At 38.8% G+C, this 21,926-nt stretch overlaps 1 protein-coding gene across 1 annotated transcript in view; it reads right to left on the bottom strand.

Annotated features, from left to right (window-relative positions):
• Window positions 1-1,763: 1,763 nt before the first annotated feature.
• Window positions 1,764-21,926, bottom strand: part of WASL (WASP like actin nucleation promoting factor) — a 53,360-nt gene continuing 33,197 nt past the window's right edge. Inside the window, exons 6-11 of the mRNA XM_066550649.1 lie at window positions 17,435-17,603; window positions 11,389-11,431; window positions 10,837-10,990; window positions 7,194-7,714; window positions 5,964-6,072; window positions 1,764-4,552 (exon numbers count right to left, since the gene is read on the bottom strand). Of these exons, the coding sequence (XP_066406746.1) occupies window positions 4,491-4,552; window positions 5,964-6,072; window positions 7,194-7,714; window positions 10,837-10,990; window positions 11,389-11,431; window positions 17,435-17,603 (1,058 nt within the window). The 3' untranslated portion in view covers window positions 1,764-4,490. The remainder of the gene's footprint in view (window positions 4,553-5,963; window positions 6,073-7,193; window positions 7,715-10,836; window positions 10,991-11,388; window positions 11,432-17,434; window positions 17,604-21,926) is intronic.

Genomic DNA, 21,926 nt, shown 5'->3' on the forward strand with positions numbered 1-21,926 from the left:
CTGGTAATGGCTGTTTTTAAGCAAAAAATACCCAGCTGGTAATGGCTGTTTTTCAAGCAAAACTTGCACTCCCTCATCTAGTCCTTAAGTAATAAATTTAGAATTCATACTGCACAAGTAACCAAACTCAAGATGATTAAGCTTCAGGGAGGAAAAAGCACACACATGAAGTAATGGCTCAAGAATTTCACTCCAGAGAAACTCCAAAAACCCTTCAGAGCACAAGGAAAAAGACCTTAAAGTATATTTGTTGATAATAATAGATCAAAAAAACCCAAACCAACCCCACAATAATGTAAAATATAAAACTTCCTAATTTCACGCACTCTTTATAAATGGGTAAGTCTTACAGTTATTACTTAAAAGTATGTAAGAGAAAAATTTGAGTAACAGAAAAATTACTAGTCTAATTCCTTTTAGCAGGTTACACCTGCAAATACTGTAAAATTCAGCATAAAATAAAATTTGTCAGAAAAACATCCCACTACTTATATTTGGGCAATGATTCTATTCCTCAACATGTATCTGAATTGTTTCCAAACCTGTGATTTCAAACAACCAGTGTTTTATTTTTTTCAAGCACAATATAACAGACAAGCCATAGCAATTTGGCCATTAAAAAAACAAACCAAAAAGGCTCCTTCACAACGGGATAAACATCCTCAAACTTTCAAAGACTGTCTTAGACTTGTCAGGCTAGAGTCACTGACAAGGTAGTTAAAACATGGTGTTAAACCTCCCCAGCTCACATTCTAGTTCTCACTACCCCATCCTTTCCAACTTCTCACTCACAAGACAATTCCAGGCAGGAAACAAATACATAGCAACAGGAGTCCTTACTGCAGTGCTAGAGGATGACACTGGTCCTTTGAGAGACAAAGGCTGAGTATCGTCTAACCTTCCCTAAACCATTTTCACTTTTCTATAAATAAAGCTGCTTATCACTGTACTTAAGCTTCAGGAACTTTAATTAGACCAAAAATTCCTCTAATGATTAGATAAAGGCTGTTGCAGTGGACTGCTAACAGTCTTAAAAGCAATAGAATCTTTCCTCCCTTTTCCTCCTTACAAGAATGTTGGGAAAGTAACCACTATCAAATAAAAAAAGGCTCATTTCAAAAGCATATTTTGACCTTCTGCTCATGAAGTGGAAATGATTATATACCTCAGCTGATCCTGCAATGAACAATTCCAACTTTGCCCCATGCTTAACACTGAGAAATCAAATAAGCACTAAACCCCAAAACAAAGTATTGTACATCAGGTAAGTTTGAAATGCTGGACTCAGATGCTTTAGGAGAGAGAAGCAAACTTCTGAAGTATCCTGAACTCAAACTCTATAACATGCAGGACAAAGATTTACATCTGTATAATCCAGGCTCAGTTAGAGCATCCACGAACAAGAGTTAATTATTTAGAACTTCTTCTAGAATGTTTATTAATGATCCCATGTTTGTTTGACCTTGAAATGTTGCTGGTTTATTGCACTTGCCTGCAGCAGTAGCTGTTTCCAAGGAGGCTGCTTAGCAGCAGTGAGATCTGCCAGGAGGACGGGGTGTCACATTCTTACTCATTGTGTTTACTCAACAGCACAATCCAACTTTCCAGAGACATGAAACTTCTGCGATTTGACAGTGGCTATTTACTGCTTTGTGAACTTGGCCAGGTGGCCAAAGTCACTTTTAAAGTGTGTAATCAATCTACAGATCTATTTTAAACCCGTGCCACAATCAGCACTTAAAAACCACACAGTTTTACACTAGTTGGGTCAAATTAATTTTATTATGCTTCATGATGAATTGCCACCAGTGCAACATCCTATTCACTGTACATTTCAAAAATTCACATACTAAAAATTTCAGTTTGATAAATGGAAAACTGAATGATTGAGAAGTTCTTACGAATTTCATACGTACAAGTGGCTAGCTGATATTGTCTATGCACATAGAGTGTTGAGATACAAAAGCCTCATGCTAGTTTGTTAATTGCTAAGGCTATCTGGACAGTCAATTAACCAGAATATATAAGAGGCCTTCATTACAATGTTTAGCAACAATGCACCAGTATCATGAAATGCTGTCTTCTGCTTGGAGCAAAAGTGGCAGAGTGCTGAAGCATGCAGCTATGACTAACTTAACTGCCATTGCAGTCTGTATGCCTGAAATTTATCATGAACAAACACTACTTGAAAGTAAATATTAACCTGGACACCACAGGTGTGAGTGTACTTTTTATATGAAGAAACAGAAAACCCAAGAACTTTCTTTGGCCAGTATCTACAAATCAAAGTTTTATTCAATAATGCAACTTCAGAGCTCCCAAAATCCAGAATAGAAATTTGATTAATGAACTGTGATGCCTAATTATTAACTATATTACAGAAATTCCAATCCTGGGAACATAACAGCTAAACATATCTAGTAAGTAGCATGTTAAGAAAACCTCTAGGCCTCATCTGCTTAATTTTAAAATGCCCTATATGCAATAAAAATAAGAGTGCAGTGCCAGAAGTTATATGAAAGCCATACAAATATTTTCCTTATACACAAGTTGCTAACTCCACTGCCATTAGCTACACCAGGCTGCACTTGCACTTGATCCAAAGCTCAAGCCATTACAGCAGCAAAGCTAGCAGGAAGTGTTTCCAGCAGTAGAGGCCAATGAGAAAGTTACTGCAAGAAAATGAGACCACTTGGCAATTTTTTTCCTCAAGTTATGTGCTTAAATTACTCTTGGAAGGAAGTTAGCATCCTACGAATAATTTAACTACAACCTTACCTCTCCCACTACTTCTCAGCAACTTTCTTTTCTCCTCTACAACTAAATTAATTTGCTAAAGACTAGGTTATAACTGGGTTAGAAATCCAAGCCATATCATGCAGGTCCAGCCTGTCAAGATCAGGTCAACACTGGGTTTCAGTCAATACTTTTCTGATAACTTAAATTTTGTTTGATACCCGGACTACAGTCAAAGACCCAGGACACTATGCATTAACTACACTCCAAATGTAACTGACTTTAATGAACATTCTGTGTCCGATAATGTGGTTTTTAAAAAGATTTTCTACCTGAAAATTACAGTAAGTACAGTAATTAATGCTGCAGATATTAAATACCCACTTAGCATAGATTAGTATTTCATAATAGGCAGATGTGCCAATGTTTACTGCACTACAAAGTACAATGTATATAAATGTGCAAGCTGTGAAATGAAAATCCCATGTTCTGTCCACTTATTCAATTACTATTCTTGTGAATCAGGTTCTTGATCTTCATCACAACCCTTGGTCTTAAAGCCAACATATGAAGACAAAATACTGCCATAAAGTTCAGTACTTTACACTCCATAGTGTATAATTCTGAGTTAATGAGACTTTCCAACCTACAGGATGTAGGATTGGTGTTTCAGCATCTGCTGTGTACCATAAAGCAAAGACTGCAAAGTAATACCATTTGTGTTTATTAGTACACCAATGTCCTACAAATTTTAAAAAGTAATTAAATGCTATTGAAGCAAGCCTTAAATGCAGCCCTTCAGCCTAAAAACCACAAAAAATTTATTTTAAAAATAGATCAAACTGCAGCGATTGCCAGCCTCCAGTATCGCCCCCAGTAATTTAGACATCTTCATTCTGAAAGTAAGAGCAGGGAACGAAAAAAAAACCAAAACCAAAAAAAACAGTGAACCAACAAAACCCAATCCCCCCAAAATCCCCCAGAAACCCTCCCTAAAACCCCAAACCAAAACCAACTGAAAGTTGAACTTGTTTGCATCAAAGTTGCCTTTACCACTATGACAATACAGAGCCACCCTGTTTAACTTCAGATAGAGGTCCCCATTGAAGAATTTGATTTCTACTGCTGTTCAAGAGCAGTCAGTACTATAGTTAGGACAGGTAATTTTCACAACTAGCTGTGCATTTCTGCAGTGCTTTTGTGTTATGTAAAGCAGACTGCTAACATTTGACCTGCAATGTTTTGATGTATTTGAAACCATGCAATAGTATAAATCAGCCTCAACATTCATACAGCATTTCATTTGAAATCAAGGGGCTAAATAAACTAAGAGCTGCATCACTTAAAGAACATAGTGCTATACTAGGCTTTAATAAGAAAATTTAGATACAGAAAAAGTAGGGTATGAAAATAGTGTTTTCCTTCTTGCATTATAACTAAATTACATTAAGGTTTTTGTCAGTCTCACATATTACATTTAAACTCCCTTATTGATGGAATGGAAAGTATTCACATGTACATTATCATCCAGGTGTAAACTTGCACACATTAACAGGGAGTAGCTTTGTAGAGGATTATGACAAACCTTTACAGATTAAATGAGGTATTGCACAGATTAATAAAAAAGCAAAAGGCAACAAAAATATACAGCAAATTGGTAGAACATTTACATGATAATTTTACAGAATCCATAGACAGAAAGCAGTGTTTAGTATATCATTCACCTTAAAAAATATATATATAATAATATATGATCAATCATCCCATTCGTCATCATCCTCAAAGTCTTCTTCATCATCTTCATCCTCATCTTCATCTGTAAGATAGGAAAAGCAAGTCACTTGCATGCACAGAATTAACATGATCAAAGTATTACTGATTTCTATCACAATTTTCTGAAAAGAGAACCATCACTCAAGGTCGTCATGACAATACATTTAGTAATACTCTATTTTAAGATTGCTAGACATGACATCCAGTTCAGATAGTTACTAGCTGGAAGTTAAATCTAATTTGTTTCTTTACTCACTCCTTTCTTCACAAAGGAAAAATGTGTTTTGTTCACAAAGAGAACAAGAATCAGAAGTTCTTGTTTAACAGTTACTATTTATTACTGTTGCTTAAAGAATGTGCAAGTTGCCAGCTTGTTCCAGACTGGGTTTTAAACTTCAGGAACAGATTAATTTCTGGAATGTAAGAACTGCTTCCCCAGGTTTGTTACATAATGGAATTTGTTTACTTTACAAGCAGGTAAAAAACCAGCCCTCCAAAAAAGTCTGGTGAGCTAAAGACCATTGTGGATACTGGAATATTCAAAGCTGTGTAATGAACATCAATTTCAAAGTCAATGCTTGCTGACTTTATTCAGCCTTCCACTTTTTTTACATGCATCATTTAAAAATGTACTCTGATGAAATTAAACTACTTATTTGTTGGACAAGAGCATTTCCTTCCCAGAGGAAGAAACTGTAAGGGAGCATTTAGCTCCCTTCAGGTATTTAATTTCTCTATTGGCAATTATCACATAGGGCAGCATATCAACTAACCATAGTGCACTTGGTGAGATGCTCTGTAGACTGCATATACAGTTCTGATATCAAGGCAAGCTCCAGAAATGTATCAAAGCCTAAGCAGAATAGATGTACTCAAACAGCTGCATTGCAGCTACTGAACTGCAATTTCAACTACATTACAAGTTGGTATTTCAGAAATGCAAATCCTCTTGCAGCCCTTATTTTTCCCAGCACTTAAGCATGGGAAGTTGATTCAGTCCTGGCAGAAGCCTGGTCAAGTAACATTGCTTATCCAGGAGGTGGCAGCCAAAGCCCACCAGAACTGACAGCACGGGAGCTGAATGATGGCAAGAGATTTAGCGTCAACAAACAGAAAACATCAAAAACTTTCTTCCAAAATATTTTGACCACTTATTTCATCAGACAGCTAGTAAACAAAAACAAATCAGTTGCAACAACAACAGAAATGTTTTTCTAAGGATATTAACCTTGCTTAGTAACTCAGTTGAGGATTACTGCGAGTTGCTTAACCCCAGTAATTCAAAGCAGCATGAAGGAACCATTCAGCCCATCACCAGGGCACTGCTAAGGGCAGTCTGCCCTGCACTATTTGCTGGAATCCATGCTTTTCTCCAGAAGTATTTTACAAAAAATAGAAGTGTTAACTCTTGAAAACCTGACACTATGAAGTCAGAAAAATTCCATCAGACGCACCTGAAGAATGAATGGCTTTGCTCCTTTTCTGCATAACTTCCATTAATGCACCCACAATCCCTGAGGTGGGTGCAGGTGTAGGTGGTGCACTTTCCTGACCATCAGATACCTAGGAAAAAGGTTACAACAGAAAGATGCAATTAGCAAAGCAGAACCTCTGTATTTTGAGACAAACTTCCTTGTACGACTATTGAGTTTATTTTCCACCGGAAGAAAGTGTGGAACAGTTTATTGTGGAACCTTTAGCTCAAACTGCAAAATCTTTAGTAAAAATAGTCAACTTTTTAACCATGTAACAGAACTGTAGCCATACCCAAGTTTAAATATTTCAGCTTTGATGAAGTGAACACTCATCTAAAAGAAAGCTTCTTAATATGGTTGGACAGGCATGACTTGTATGGCTGCACAACCATTATTTGTTTTATCTTTGGAATAGACCACAACATATTTTTCATTGCTTGGGTTTGTAAACTGAGTCTGCTTTGGGCTGATAATCCCTTCTGAAGTAATGAACTCTTCTAATGGCAAATAAATATGAACGCTTTTTACAGCAAATAAATATGAACGCTTTTTACAGCAGAAGCCTTGAGTGCAGAGGAGTGGCAAAAAATAAGTATCAAGAGGCAAAACAGTTTTAAGAGATTATTTTTAAGATACTCAGTGGCATCAGTAAGAAACAGTAATAGCCTGTTCTGCAGCAGTGACAGCTACAGCATCTCTTATGGGCAGCACTTGTCAAAACAGAAGCAGACACCTTCTTACAACCCTCAATATTTGCAGAACACAGGTCCGTCTTAAGATGAAAATAAAAACAGATTAATAAATCTAGTGTTTGCCTTCTACTACTGTTACTCCTAAACTCATCTCCTGAAGTTTAGATTATTTAACTGAACAGTCAGGAAAGCAGCAATCTTTTCACAATCCTTGCAAAAGTTCCGTACAGCCATGATACTACGGCATCATCATTGTAGGATTTATGGATTTTACTCAAAAGTGAGAATTGAGTTTGAAAGGGTGATTTCATGCCCCAAAACTCATCTATAGCAAACGTGTGTTCTTTGCATTTTCTTAGTACTACTGTTCTTTGCATTTTCTTAGTACTACTGTTTAGTCATGGCTTCAGAAACTCTAAAACTTACAATCCAGCCCCCAAAGCAGAGCCACATTTTACTGTTCACACTGCATTTGCAAGTCCCAAGGGAACCTGGGTGCCAAACACCTTTTACTCACAGATTTCAACTGTATACCCTGTCGTATCTGGTCTAGCAGTGCATCTCTTCCTGAGCAGGACACTGGTCGACTGTTCTGTTCTACCTTCTTCAACTGAGCTCCTTCTCTGATTTGATCCAAGAGTGCTGCTTTGTTTCCCGCAGGAACTGGAAGCTGGTGATCAACCTCTGAAGGAAGGCCTGGCGGTGGAGGAGGACCAGGAGGGGGCGGAGGAGGTGGAGGGGGCGGAGGAACAGATGAGCCGCTTGCGGGTGGCGGCGGGGGCGGAGGAGGGCCGGGTGGTGCGGCTGAGGAATGCACGGGCGGCGGAGGAGGATACATCCGGTTGGGAGGAGGCGGGGGCACCGTTGCACCAGGTCTGGATGGAGGTGGGGGTGGAGGCGCTGCTGTGGGAGCCCTTGAAGGAGGTGGAGGTGGTGCCCCTCGGCCCCTAGCAGGGGGAGGAGGAGGGCCCGAGCTATGGGGAGGGGGAGGTGGAGGTGGAGGGGGTCCTCCTCTGCACGGTGGTGGCGGAGGTGGAGCTGAAATGAAACAAAACAACTTTGAATTACCTGCTACTCAACACCTGAAAATCTTTCAGAGACCAGCAGAAAAAGAACACAGGCTGTGCCTTGCCTTTTGCAAGGATCTCTGTGCCTGTGCAAATTTCACCAATTCTGGATTAAAATGGATACAGCTGAATATAAGCTGTGCCTATAGGGCAAACCAAGCGAAACAAAGCCTATGTCAGTTGTATATTTTGTAAAAGAGTCAATGACTGCAGGAAGCAGGTACAAGACTTAGAATGACTGATTAAAGTTCATAAGAATCCTGTAAAATTTTGTTGAGCTAGGACACAACAAAAGAGAAAAACTTTTCAGAAATACACTTAAAGTGAAATACAGAATTTCCACTTTCTAATCTATCCCTTATTTTAAGTAATTACAGAATCAAGCATTTTTTAAAGTAGTATCTTCTAGTAACAACCCCCTCCCCCCCCAACAATGCATTATAATGCAGCATAAACTGACTCTTAGTCTCTTTTACTGAAAATTACTTCCAACAGTATCTTTATGGCAGGGGCTGTCAAAAGGAAACAACTTTAGGGCTACACACAGGATCATTTCTCTGTGAAGTGGCCTTGAAATGTACTTGCTTTGCTAATGGCATTTTAAGTAGCACTGTTTCATTTCCTCTTCCATTAAACATCTAATGGCTCATGGTACTTTAGGTTGTGTGGTTGCTACACATAACTACTTAATAATCCAGGTGCCATTGTATAATGGCACCTGGATTATAAAATTCATGTTTGATTTCACATGTCTTTATAACAAAAGGGGTATTACACTCAAGAAGATCCTTCTCTACCTGTTCTATTATCCCCTTCACGTTACTGGCAAAGAAAGCAGTTTGGCTGCACTGGCATAGAATAGGGAACATCCATAAAAATAAGATTTTGGGGAAGCAGAAGTCACTAGTACCTCAATGCCTCCTTCCCTGCTTATCTTTAGATACAACTCTTAAAAGCATGTATTATGTTCTTGAGTTCCACGAGTTGCTGAGTTTTTTTCTACCCCTTCACAAGAACAACATAGAGAGAACTGGATCTGAAATGCCATGTATTTTCCAAGAGACATACTGCTAACATTCTTGATTTTAAAAAAGTGCCGGTTTTGGCTGGCATGGCTGTAGTTCCGCTTAGGGCCACTGGAGGGCGGTGTTACCAAGGGCCACAACCTGCCAAGCACTACGGACGGGTTTTTGCAATACTGAAAAAATCGACGTGATCGTGGCTCTAGACTCTATACTCTCCCTAGATTTCTAACACAAGGTTTAGGTTTTCCTGTGGGGAAATAGTTTATTCGCATTATAACTAGAGAGAGATATGCCACATCCAATCTGTGGGAACAGCATTCTGCCTGTCAGCTGTAGTGAATGAGGAAGGAGCAGCAAGGGGAGAGCACTATTAACTTACCCTCTCTCTCCCTTCCCCCTCAAACAGATTGTACAAGCAAAGCAAGAAAATAAATTTAGTTTTTTTATAAATGCACACTAATCCGTACACTGATATTAACAATAAAATTTGTTATTATTATATATAATATAATATATATAATTATCTATAGATGGTACTGTCACCAAAAAAATAACCACCAGTACCAAAACTAGGGAAAGGGCAGGGAAAACAGGAAAATAATTTCCATCTCAGCAGAATGGCTTTTCTGCAACTCTCTAGTCAGCATGCTAGCAGGGTGAATATGTAAGCACAGAAATTCTTGCAATAAACACAGAAAAATGTTTTTCAGTTGAGGAAGAACACTTCAAACAGCAGTCAAGCCCATACATCAAATAACGCAGTAGTGGATAAACCCACTGAAACACTGGAATATTTTATCTACCTCTATAAAAAAGCACAGAAGTAGATTATCATCATGCATATTATAGATGAGGCAGTTTTCTTTTAATTGCATACATGCAAATGGTCATAATGTGAAGTTAACACATACAAAAATAGAAAAATATAGAAAAATAGGCATTTAAAAATATTTTAAGCTAGTCATAAGACTCCAAGGCAAGTGTCCTCAATGTAGTTTTAAAGTTAGCAATATTGGATCAACACCCTTGTAAACATTTAAACTGAGTTTATTCTATAGAGAATGTGACAGATTTCTTACTGAGAAAAAAAATTCATAATTGGAGTTTTGTTTGCAATTTAACTACGAATTTCAAACATAATTTTTAATATTGCATTCAAACAGATGCAGATTAAGGTATCATCTAGGAAAGAAATCACACAACAGCATGGATACTTTGAAGCATATGCTTAGATGCCAGCACAAGTACATACCGCTCCACCGAGGCGGACCTAAGAAATAAATGTAACAAGTCATTGTACCCTGATTCTGTATCTCTTCAGTCACTGAACAACTTACTCACTGCTTTCAAAATGTTATAATTTCACCTTAGATAATTTTTCTCTTGAGAAGAGCTCTAAGCAAATTTTTGAAAGTTTGACGCTGGCAGTATAATTTTAAACTGACTTGCTATCTTCCACCAGATAATGCATCAGCTGAGGTCACATTTAAAGGTTAGGCAGGCAGCAGCTTATTTGAGAATTTTTACCCAGCAGAAGCATGCTCAAAACTAGTATTTTTTTATTTCAAATGAGAAAAAGACTAATTTTAAAATATATAAAAATTGCAGGTCTGTTGCTGTTTCAAGGCTCTCTACAGAGTTCTGCCAGGGTACACATGCAGCAGACATATCTGCCAGCCGTCTACTACCAACACAGCTGACAACAGCATTATGTCTTCCAACATTTTCATTTATTTATAAGATTGAGATTATAAATAAATATTTAACATACACAATCTGAAAAAGCTGTATCAAACATACTGTGTAGCTTTGCATTCAGACTAAGTGCTACTGGAAATTACTTAATTGGCATAAATATCCTTATTCATCAGGGACAAGTACACTCATGGGTCATGCCTGAACATTTTTACATAGTGTACAGTGTATGGAAACATGATCCAGTGCAACTGCAGTGACATGAAGCCCAGAGAAGAGAATCAAAAACTGCTCACCATCAGCAGTTTCTACTCTAATCCTTAAGGCAAAAAATACCCTGTTAATTTTTACATGGAAGTGAAAGGAATCCCACCTTGTCTGCGCAGCTCGTTTTTAACAGCTTCCACACCTCCTGTTTTCTCAATGAAATCATATATGACCTTTGAAGTTTCTTTGTCTTTTAGTTGAGCCTCTGAAATTCCACACAGATCAAACAGATTTTTCAGTTCCGGGTCTAAGTTGTTCACCTGCAAGTGAGATACATTGGTTTTAAGTAGCTTGGAATGTGGAGATATTTTAAAACTATCACTTATATTAGGGAAAGAAAATGCTAACAAACCATACAGTTAAAAGGAACAGCAAAGTCATGTATAGGTCTCTGAGTTGACTTTTCAAGTCAGAAAGTACTACTTTAGGAGAAGTAAGTACCCTGCATGAAAAACTTAAGGTTTTGAATCTTTTCCCCCCCTCAGTCCCCCATGCCTATTCCCTTCTATTCCAACATCCCCCTGTTTACATCACATCATAAAATCCCAATTTATAACTATTTAATGTACAGTTAACTTGTTCTTTTAATGCAAATCTTTAGTGCAAAAAGTCTCTAAAGTTTAAATCATTGTCTTCAGCAACTTATTAAATTACTTACATCAAAACCTGTGTTTGGATCCCAACCAACATGTCCAATGTGTCTAAAAAAAGCAGAAAAGTCCATTTAATCAGCATAAAAAGGATCCTATTAACTAAAATAAGAGGACACCAAGATAACCAGAGATACCAGCTTCTAAATAATTCTTATTCCTCAGTGCCCCACTTGAGAATGGAATAGTAAAATGTCTTAATTTTCACTTTTTGTCTCATGTCAAGAAGACAAAATGAAGAATTTCTCTCCTTAGGTTGCAATCTGTGGCAAAACATGAAGGCTTCATGCCACCCTGTGGTGCATACGGACAATGATGGAAGAACTGCTCAGAGATCAAGGAGAAGTTTTGCCTTTACACAGCAACTGGACCTTGAGCTATTGCCAAATTTTTCAGTGCCAGGCAGCTGGAAAGCCTCATCCTCCCTGTCACCAGTGTGTATCACTCCTTTCTCATTCACATCTTTCAAAGATAAGGCAAGACTGTTTTCAGCTGCCATCTTCCTAAGCTTCTAGCAGCCATTTCATGTGACTACTGAAGTATTATTTGATGTGATGCTATCACCAGTTAGAACACAGACGAGTTTGGTGCCCCTCCAAGCTACTTGACAATACTGCTTTGGATATGGAAAAGAGAACCATAATGTTACCAGGAATCCACGTTTTGTGATTCTTTGCACACATGGTGACTTCTAGAAGGAAGATACAGTTCTCAGGAAGTTCAGCTCAGAGTTATAAAAAATACCAGGTCAGCTGTTAGTAGCCACAATGCAGTCTAGGCTACACTTGATAAATTACTAAGGCCGTTTGGCTGCTGTTAAACAGTGCCTTGCACAACAGACCTTGTATTCTTGCTGGGGTCTGTTTTTATCAGCAGCATAAGTTTTCTTCATTAAAATACTGAAGTACAATGATCAGTTTTGGTTTTGGTATAACTATGGCTAGTTAACTACTTATTTTAAGAAGCAAGTAAAAGGTTTGGTTTGAAGTGCCTTTTTTTATGCCATAAAAAAGGAAAACCAACAAAGTCCCTGTTTTACCTAATTATTTAAATGCCTTTAACTAACTACCAAAATATGGGATGATTTGTTTACAGGATTCTGAATGCTAAGATACAGCTAGCTTCACATAAATTAGACATGCATTTCCTAACAGGGTCTCACAGCTGATCACAATGTATTACCCTGGCATATGTAAATTGACATTAGTTTACCACTAATACGATCTTAGCCACATATTTGTGCACATCTGTATGACTTGGGATGCTCCTTTACAGGATCACAGAATTTCTAGGTTGTAAGAGACCTTTAAGATCATTGAGTCCAACCCATGTTCTAACACCGCAACTAGATCATGGCACCAAGTGCCACAGCCTTCCTTTTTTTAAACACATCGAGGGATGGTGACTCCACCACCTCCCTGGGTAGATGATTCCAGTATTTGACCACTCTTTCTGTGAAAAACTTCCTCCTTAATTCTAGCCTGTATCTCCCCTTGGCGCAGCTTGAGACTGTGGCCTCTTGTTCTGTCAGTTGCTGCCTGGAGAAAGAGACCGACCCCCAGCTCACCACAGTCACCCTTCAGGAACTTGAAGAGAGTGACAAGGTCACCTCTGAGTCTCCTTTTCTCCAGGCTGAACACCCCCAGCTCCCTCAGTCGTTCCTCACAGGGTTTGTGTTCCCAGCCCCTCTCCAGCCTCGTTGCCTCCTCTGGACATGCTCAAGCATCTCAACGTCCCTCCTAAACTGAGGGGCCAGAACTGGACACAGCAGTCAAGGTGTGGCCTCACCAGTGCCGAGTACAGTGGGAGAATGACCTCCCTGCTCCTGCTGGCCACACTGTTCCTGACACAGCCCAGGATGCCATTGGCCTCCTTGGCCACCAGGGCACACTGCTGGCTCATGTTCAGCCGACTGTCAACCAGCACCCCCAGGTCCCTTTCCTCCTGAGCACTGTCCAGCCACACTGTCCCCAGCCTATAACGCTGCAGGGGGTTATTGTGGCCAAAGTGCAGGACTCGGCACTTGGACTTATTGAACTTCATCCCATCAGATTCTGCCCATCCATCCAACTGTTCAAAGTCCCTCTGCAAAGCCCTCCGTCCCTCTAACAGATCCACACATGCTCCCAGCTTAGTGTCATCTGCAAATTTGCTAATGAAAGACTCTAAAGCCTCATCCATGTCATCAATAAAAATATTGAACAGAACTGGCCCCAGCACAGACCCTTGAGGGACACCACTGGTGACTGGCTGCCAGCTGGATGCGGCACCATTCACCATCACTCTCTGGCCATCCAGCCAGTTCCTAACCCAGCAAAGAGTGCTCCTGTCCAAGCCATGGGCTGCCAGCTTGTCTAGGAGTATGCTGTGGGAGACAGTGTCAAAGGCCTTGCTGAAATCCAAATAAACAACATCTACTGCCTTCCCTGCATCCACTAGGCGGGTTACCTGGTCATAAAAGGTGACCAGGTTGGTCAAACATGACCTACCCCTCCTAAACCCATGCTGACTGGGTCTGATACCCTGGCCATCCTGTCAATTCTGTGTGATGGCACTTAATATAAACTGTTCCATTATCTTGCCAGGTACTGAGGTCAGCCTGACTGGTCTATAATTACCAGGATCCTCCTTTGCACCCTTTTTGTGAATGGCTATCACACTGGCCAGCTTCCAGTCATCCGGAACCTCACCAGTGAGCCAGGACTGTTGGTGAATGATGGAGAGTGGCTTTGCAAGCTCATTTGCCAGCTCTCTCATTACCCTGGGGTGGATCCTGACTGGTCCCATAGATTTATGGACATCCAAGCATTTCAGTAGTTCTTTGACTGCCTCCTCTTGGATAATGGGGGGACCATTCTGCTCCCTGACACCATCAACCATTCCAGGCGGGCAGGTGTCTTGAGGGCAAGTCATCTTCCCACTAAAAACTGAGGCAAAGTAGGCATTAAGCACTTCTGCCTTCTCCTCATCTGCAGATGCTAAGTTCCCTCCCTTGTCCAATAAAGAACAAAAGCTGGTCTCACCCTTCCTTCTAGCATTAAGGTATTTGTAAAAACATTTTTTATTATCCTTTACAGAAGTCTCCATTCTAAGTTCAAAATGAGCTTTGGCCTCCCTAATTTTTTTCTGCATGCTCCAGCAGCCTTCTTGAATACTTCCTTAGAGACCTGACCCTCCTTCCAACGCTGATACTTCCTCTTTTTATTCCTAAGTACCTCCAAAACCTCCTTGCCCAGCCAGGCTGGACGTTCACCCCGTTGACTGATCTTTCAGCACACCGGGACAGTCTGTTACTGTGCCCTCAAGATCTCTGTTTTGAGGCATGCCCACCCTTCCTGAACTCCTTTGTTTTTAAGGGTTGTTTCCCGAGGGATGCTCTGAATAAGTCTCCTAAACAGGCCAAAGTCTGCCCTCTGGAAGTTCAGTGTAAGAGTCTTCCTGGTGCTCCTCCTGACTTCACCAACTATTGAGAACTCTATTATTTCATGATCACTCTGCCCCAAGCGACCTCCAACCACCACATCTCCCACCAGCCCATCTCTATTGGCAAAGAGCAGATCTAACATAGCCCCTCTCCTGGTGGGTTCACCCACCAGCTGCGACAGAAAGTTGTCCTCCATACATTCTAAGAATTTCCTGGACTGCCTCTTTACTGCTCTATTAAGCTCCCAGCAGATGTCTGGTAGGTTGAAGTCACCCACAAGAACAAGGGCTGATGATCTTGAAACATTACCTAGCTGCTTATAGACTAAGTCATCTACCTCTTCTTCCTGGTTGGGTGGACAATAACAGACTCCCAGCAGGGTGTCAGCCTTGTTGGCCTTCCCCTTAATTCTTACCCATAGGCATTCAACTCCATCTTCCTTAGTTTCAATTTCTACGGCATCGAAAGTCTGCTTAATATAAAGGGGCACCCCTCCTCCTCTTCTTCCTTTCCTGTCTCTTCTGAGGAGCTTGTATCCATCCAGTGCAGCACTCCCGCTATGTGAGTCATCCCACCATGGTTCCGTGATGGCAACTACATCATAGCTCTGCAGTTGCACCATGGCCTTTAAGAGGTTGTGAGCATACAACTCAATTTAGTGCACTTAATTGACTCTGAAGTTTTATATGCCATAGTTCTAGCATTATTTTTTGTTCATTTTTCACCCTTCAAAGTAAATTACTTGTACACACTGACTATAACACACGTTTTCACACTTCTTTTCAATGCAAATACATATTATCAGATAACCCCAAATCTTATGCTGCTTAGAAGAATGTATACAGTAATAAGTTCCATTCATTTTGAGTACAGACTGTTGTTTTTTTCTCAAAACACTGCAACTCCTTATCTGTCTAACAAAAGACATTCAAAAATTTTATCTACTGATTGTAACTTTGATCTGGCATAAACAGTGACCATGTTGGTCTTCACAAATATCATAGCACAAATGATACAATTATCCTACTGGCTTATTTGCCTAACAGTACCAAATGCCAGTTTCCATATGTTTGTACAAAATCAGTAGTTAAAGTATCTTACATGGTAAGATGACACATATCTGTTGCACTCTACAGGAAACTTAAACAGACCTCAAGCCAAAAGGATTTTCAACAGACTTCTTTTGTAAAGGGTCACCATTTACAACTTAAGGTTACATTATATGATACTAGAACATATCTTTTGTTTGAATGTCATTAAGTATCTTATCACCTTACTCTCAGCTTCCCTAAGTCACAATCTGATAGGCTTCATAAACAAAGTCTCAAAGTAATTTTATATCTATGCTGCTGCACAACCCCTTCCACAAATTCCAACAGAAGTCTGACAGGGTAATGCAAATTTTGTCCACATATGCTCAAGTCTGCATCAGTACAGTCATAACAATGACCAGCTACCAAGCACTCTTCATTTTTGTTTCCCTCTTCCTTCTTTTCTGTATTTTTCTATTCAAGTGACACTAACAGATGCAGCACTTCACTTGATACTCAGACCAGTAAGAACAAGGTTGATGCCTGAATTTTCTAAGCAGAGTTTGTTTAGGGAAGTATTTTAGCCCACCTCTTTTATGTTCCACCCACTATCCCATTCTACAGAGCACTGTTCCAAAACACTGTGCAGTAATGTTACTGTAACTAGTAATGCCAACATTACTTTAATGGAATTATATTCTGGGAAAACACATCAGTGTAATGATGCAACATATCACTTCAAAAGAATAAGGCATTCACTTGGCATGTAAACTTCACACTGCTTTTCTCATGCTTCACAGAAACTGATCTCTCTTGTAACTAACTCAAGCTCTAAGTTCCTGTTGCTTCAGCAAATAAAGTATATTTATTTTAAAAGGCAGAAGATTATTACAACAATTAATGTTCAGGAAAGCAACAGTTAATTGAGTAAAGTGACCAAAACCAAGTTTCATGAAAGTGAAGCTCAAAGTGGTACATCGTAACTAGTCCAAAAGATTAAAGATACATAAGAAATGACAATAGGAAAAATTTCTGAAGGATGTATGCTGTACTTTGATCAAAAGGTACAGGTCCTAGCCTACAGGTCCTAGCCTACACAACAGAAAGCTTGTAAACAGAAAGCCAAAGATGAAATCATGGCAAGTAATTTCTGCAGTTATGACAAGTCAGGACAAAAATGTGTACTCCACATGACACATGCACAGCTAAATATGTGCAGGAGTAGGAATTACAGTGTTAAAGAGTTGACCACTGAGGTTGAATGAGTCTTCACTGAGCTGACAACTTCAATAAGGCACTTCTATGCAGCTGAAGTCTTTTCTAAGCTGATTTTCCATAGCAAATTACTTTTTGTTCACAGCTGCAGGAAAATCCTCATCTATGTATAAGCTAACCTCCTTTTAAACCCCACAGCATTCCAGCTAGCATTTACTTAGTTTAGGTTACACAGGTTCAAGAGTTGACCATTTTCAAGTGTAACTGACACAAAAAAAAAAAAAAAAAATCAGAAAAGCAAAACGGCAACATCCTTCCCCACCACCCCAAGCCACAAAACTCCCACCCATCCAAAACCAAACTCAAACTCATGAAAATACTTACTGGAAATTAGAGGGAGTTCCAATATCTGCCTTTGTCAATCTTCTCTTTTTAGTTTTTCCTTTCTTCTTTTCTTTGGTATATGAAATATTGTTGACTTGTGGAGTATAAAATCTGTTAGTTGTAATTTCTGGGTTTTTGATATCAACAGTTGCCATTGGTAGATTTGGGCCTGTGAAAGTAAAGTACAGGAGTTTTACTATTGTGTTTCACCAATGCCATGTTCAATGCACAAACTTTGGGAGTTGTTTTTGACCCGTAAAACATTTGTACTCTAGCTGTAGCTCCTCATGCCACATGCATCCAGATGGGTTCTGGATGTCAGATGCATAAACTAAGATATTTGATTAAAAAAAATGTTGCTAGAGCAGAGCAACAGGAATATTTTCTGAACTACAACTTGTTTTTTGCAACATGCATGGAACACATGGAATGACGAGACACATTAAGATACAACATAGCTACAATCCTAGATAAAATCAAAGATGTAACGCTCATAAACAGTTAGACCCAAAGAGCCAGCAGGCCATTACCTGGGCAGCATACTAAACTGATCCTTCAGGAGATAGAACCTTCCCTTAATAAACCCCAAGTGGGAATGCTTTCTGCCATCACACACAACCTGAACATCACAACGACTTCAAAAGGCTGCTCTGGACACACTACTGTCTTTAAATACAAGACAATATCTGTGGAACTATTCAGGGTTTCTTATGTCTCACTCTTCGACAGGTTTTCAAAACAGTGAAGTCCCACATAAGAAACAGCTTGCAGAGACAGTAAAAAGAGCACTAGAAATACAATTTGTAATCTTTGTGTTTCACATAAATTCTCAAACTTTGCTTTTAATTCTAAATAATTCTGAATTATTATTCTAATTATTTAAAATGCATCTGAATTATAATCCTGCTAATTTAAGCATCTTAATATTATGTTACTTGCATAATGCTAGCAAACTAACATACCTAGAACATGTTCCACTCAGGTTTTTTAGCTTTGACAGAAGATAATTCCAGACATAAGCACATGATAGCAGTACTTAAATGCTAAGAGGCAACTTATGCATTTATCATACACATACACATATACACAGGTGTATGTTTATAGAAACCTACAAAAAGGGTAAGTAATTTCAGTTTTGGAAGAATGAGATTAGGCAGGTCATTTAAAACCAGTTTGGCCAGAAATAGTTTGAAAACATTCTCTACTTCCCTGTGAGTTAGGACCCAGTAGTTAACAAATGAACTAAAGACACAGTCTTACTGGGCAGATGATAAAAAAGTATAATTAGACTTTGATAAATTTGAATCTTGTTTTGACACTATTTTTTCATAACTGCATTCAGAAAGAAGCAACAAGCCTTATGTTTACAGTGCAGTATAAAAATCAGAAAGGACAAGTAGACAACACAACAGGTAACATAGCTGACACTTGCATTTAAACACCTCAGGGGAGGCACCTAGTATTGGCCAGGACAAAAAACAAAACCAGAAACATGACACTGGGCTAGACAAAACTCATCTAAAACATATGACAACTCCAACACCCCTGTAGGAGTCTTAAAAGACAAGATTAAAAACTGCATTGAAACTGCATGAAAAGAATTCTAGAATGTTTTCTCTGCTAAGCAGAAATGCTTTTATCTAGAAATGTTTTCATCTAGACAACTGTCCTTTGAGAATACCCAAACATAAACTGACCACGTAAGACTACACAAAACAATCTGCATTGTTAAGAGTTTCACTTAAAAGTAGCACTGAATTGACTAATCATCAAATATTATCAACTCTAAACTTAACAATAAGTTCAGTAAAATCTTCAGAATTAATTGCAAATCACAGTCTTAATTTCCTTGGTACCAAACACTAGGAGTTAATATTCACTTTAATCTCCTATTCCATTTTTTGTTATATTCTGTCCATTTTTACCTATTACATTGGTATTTACAGTTTCAATAGCTGTATTGACATTCAAAAAAGAAACAGGTATGTCTGTAATGCTAGTAAGTTGGTGACATTCTTCTCCCAGTTTCTAACAGTCTTTGAAGTGCATCTTTCTGTACATAAAATTCTGAACTAACCAAACATGGTCAGTTGCCTGTAAAGCAGCAGCAATTTGCAAACAGAAGTTGAATTCAGCTGAGCTAAAATCAAGGATGATAGCCTGATTCCTAGACAATAATATTCATACAATATTCAGCTGAGCTAAAAATCAAGGATGATAGCCTGATTCCTAGACAATAATATTCATACAAGAGGTCGCAGTAAAATTAAAGATGAAAATTTTTCTTACCGTCCGGTTTAGACCTTTGATGTCCACGAGGGATAAAAGAACCTTGCAAAGAATTGTACTCTTCTAGAACTGCCATATTTATATCCAGTAAAATTTTTCCCATCATTACACATGCACCTTCCCCAGCAGGTGCAGACAGCTCAATAAATGAAGATGAGAGAGGCATATAGAGCTCATCATTAGGAAGTACCTGACAGTACAGTGGCCTTAAGCATCCACTGTTATCAATATCTGTGACATCTTCAGAAGGGGCTCCAGAAAACGTTGTACAGAACATTTTGAAATGTTAATTCTAGTCTGTATTTTATTTAGAGTCTCTCTAGGTATGTCTCAGACTACAGACAGCTCTACAAGAAATGCAAACTGTTCTAGTTAACAGCTGAAACAAAATTCTGCCACATGGTTCCTCAAGATTCTCTCAAAACCTAATACTCTGACAAATCCTCATTTCATCCAGTACTCCACTACGAGGTCAGTTCAACCACAATAACTCTTCTTTATTTGCATAAAGAGACCTAGCAATTACAAATGAGTAGAACACAAATCCCAGGAAATTACAGACTAATACATTTTACATAACTGTTAATGCCAATTTGAGTTTAATCCTGCAATTCTACAAAAAAAAACCAACAAACCCAAAACCCTTAAATCCCTATCACTGAAAACATTATACAAAAGACCAAGTGCTTTTTCCATGCAGCTTCAATGTATGCAGAGAATCCAGACTAACAAGCCCCAGTAAAACAAAATTCCTCACAGTATTTCAACCATGGGTCATGTGAGTACAGAAATGTGACTGTTCTCATTTTACAGTTTTAGAGCTAGTAATACATTAGCACAAAAAACACCAGCACAAAAAAGCAGGTGTTTAATCTTTTCTTCTCAACAGAATTTCTGAGAAGCAAATGCATATAGACAGTAAAATAAAAAGCAGCTGTTTTTACATTAGATGTGCATTTTTCATCCAGTTACATGCTGCTAGTATGTATCTGCTCTAGTCTTAATTCCAAATACTGAAATGCAAAGTCTGTGTAGGGTGTAACAACCTGAGGCTATAATCCATGCCCTGACCACATCTTATCTGTGACTGTTGAGGATGTGGCACAACTTCTCACCAGCAGAGAAGACAGGCATTACAGAATTTGATAAAATCAGAAAAAGAAAAGGTTTTGATAGGTTTTGAAAGAGTATGTGGACGTCCCAAGGAAACAGTTTATTAAAAAACAGATGCTGAAACCTGTATATAACCTGAAGTGATTATAAATCTAAAAAGACTGAGTATAAACCCTATGTCTTCCACAGAACACTCAGGATAAATCCAGCATATGGATAATGACTGCAAGTTTAGTATGAGATATTTTTTTCTCAGAAAAATATTGTTCCCAAGGTCTTACAGCATGAGTTACGGAGAGTATTTTAAGCACAAAAATTTTTGCAGGCTTAGTTTTCTTAAATCTTATTCTATTCAAGGATAGCAAACTAGACCAATAAATTGTTTGTGTTATAACAGAGACAAAGGCTAATTTTTGCTTTGTGGGAGGTGTTACTACATGATCACTGCTGCTGTAATTCCCATCTGCTCCGCAGACACTGCTATCAGGGATGTGCTGTTTAGGTAACCAGAGCACTTAAAGGCTTTTGAAAGCTCAGAAAAGCTGGCAAGACCATCACACATGGTACTACTGTGAGTGTTTCAAAACTTAACAGCCCAGTCAAAGTTTAATCTATACTAAAAATGCCTGACCTAAACTGATGATTGCCTGAATTTCCTCAAAACTTAAAGTTCGTGAAAAAAAGGAAAAACAATTTTTTGAGAAGTATTCCATATGAGGCAAGTTTTATCTGGGTATGTAAAAGGAATCATTAGTTCCCATAATTCAGGCTTAGTTATGAATTACCTGTTTTGGTGACCTACAGAGAGCTGCTTGAATGACTTGGTCAGAACAAATTTTAAGGCGACCACCTCAAACCATAAGCAGATTTCAGAAGATCAGTTGACTCTACCCTTGCTCAAGCAGCAAACTCACAAATACATGCAATGACCTGTATGATCTGGCTCACCAACTGAAATATGACAGGAGAAATCCCTCTTTAACTTCAGTGTGAATTCAGAAATCAAAAGCACCAAACTTGATATTCATTGATGCACCTTTTTCATGATTTTAGAACGGATGGTAAAAAAGTTCTGTATCAAACTGATACA

The sequence above is a fragment of the Molothrus aeneus genome, chromosome 5 (genome assembly GCF_037042795.1).
Source record: "Molothrus aeneus isolate 106 chromosome 5, BPBGC_Maene_1.0, whole genome shotgun sequence".
In the NCBI taxonomy this organism is placed as follows: domain Eukaryota; kingdom Metazoa; phylum Chordata; class Aves; order Passeriformes; family Icteridae; genus Molothrus; species Molothrus aeneus.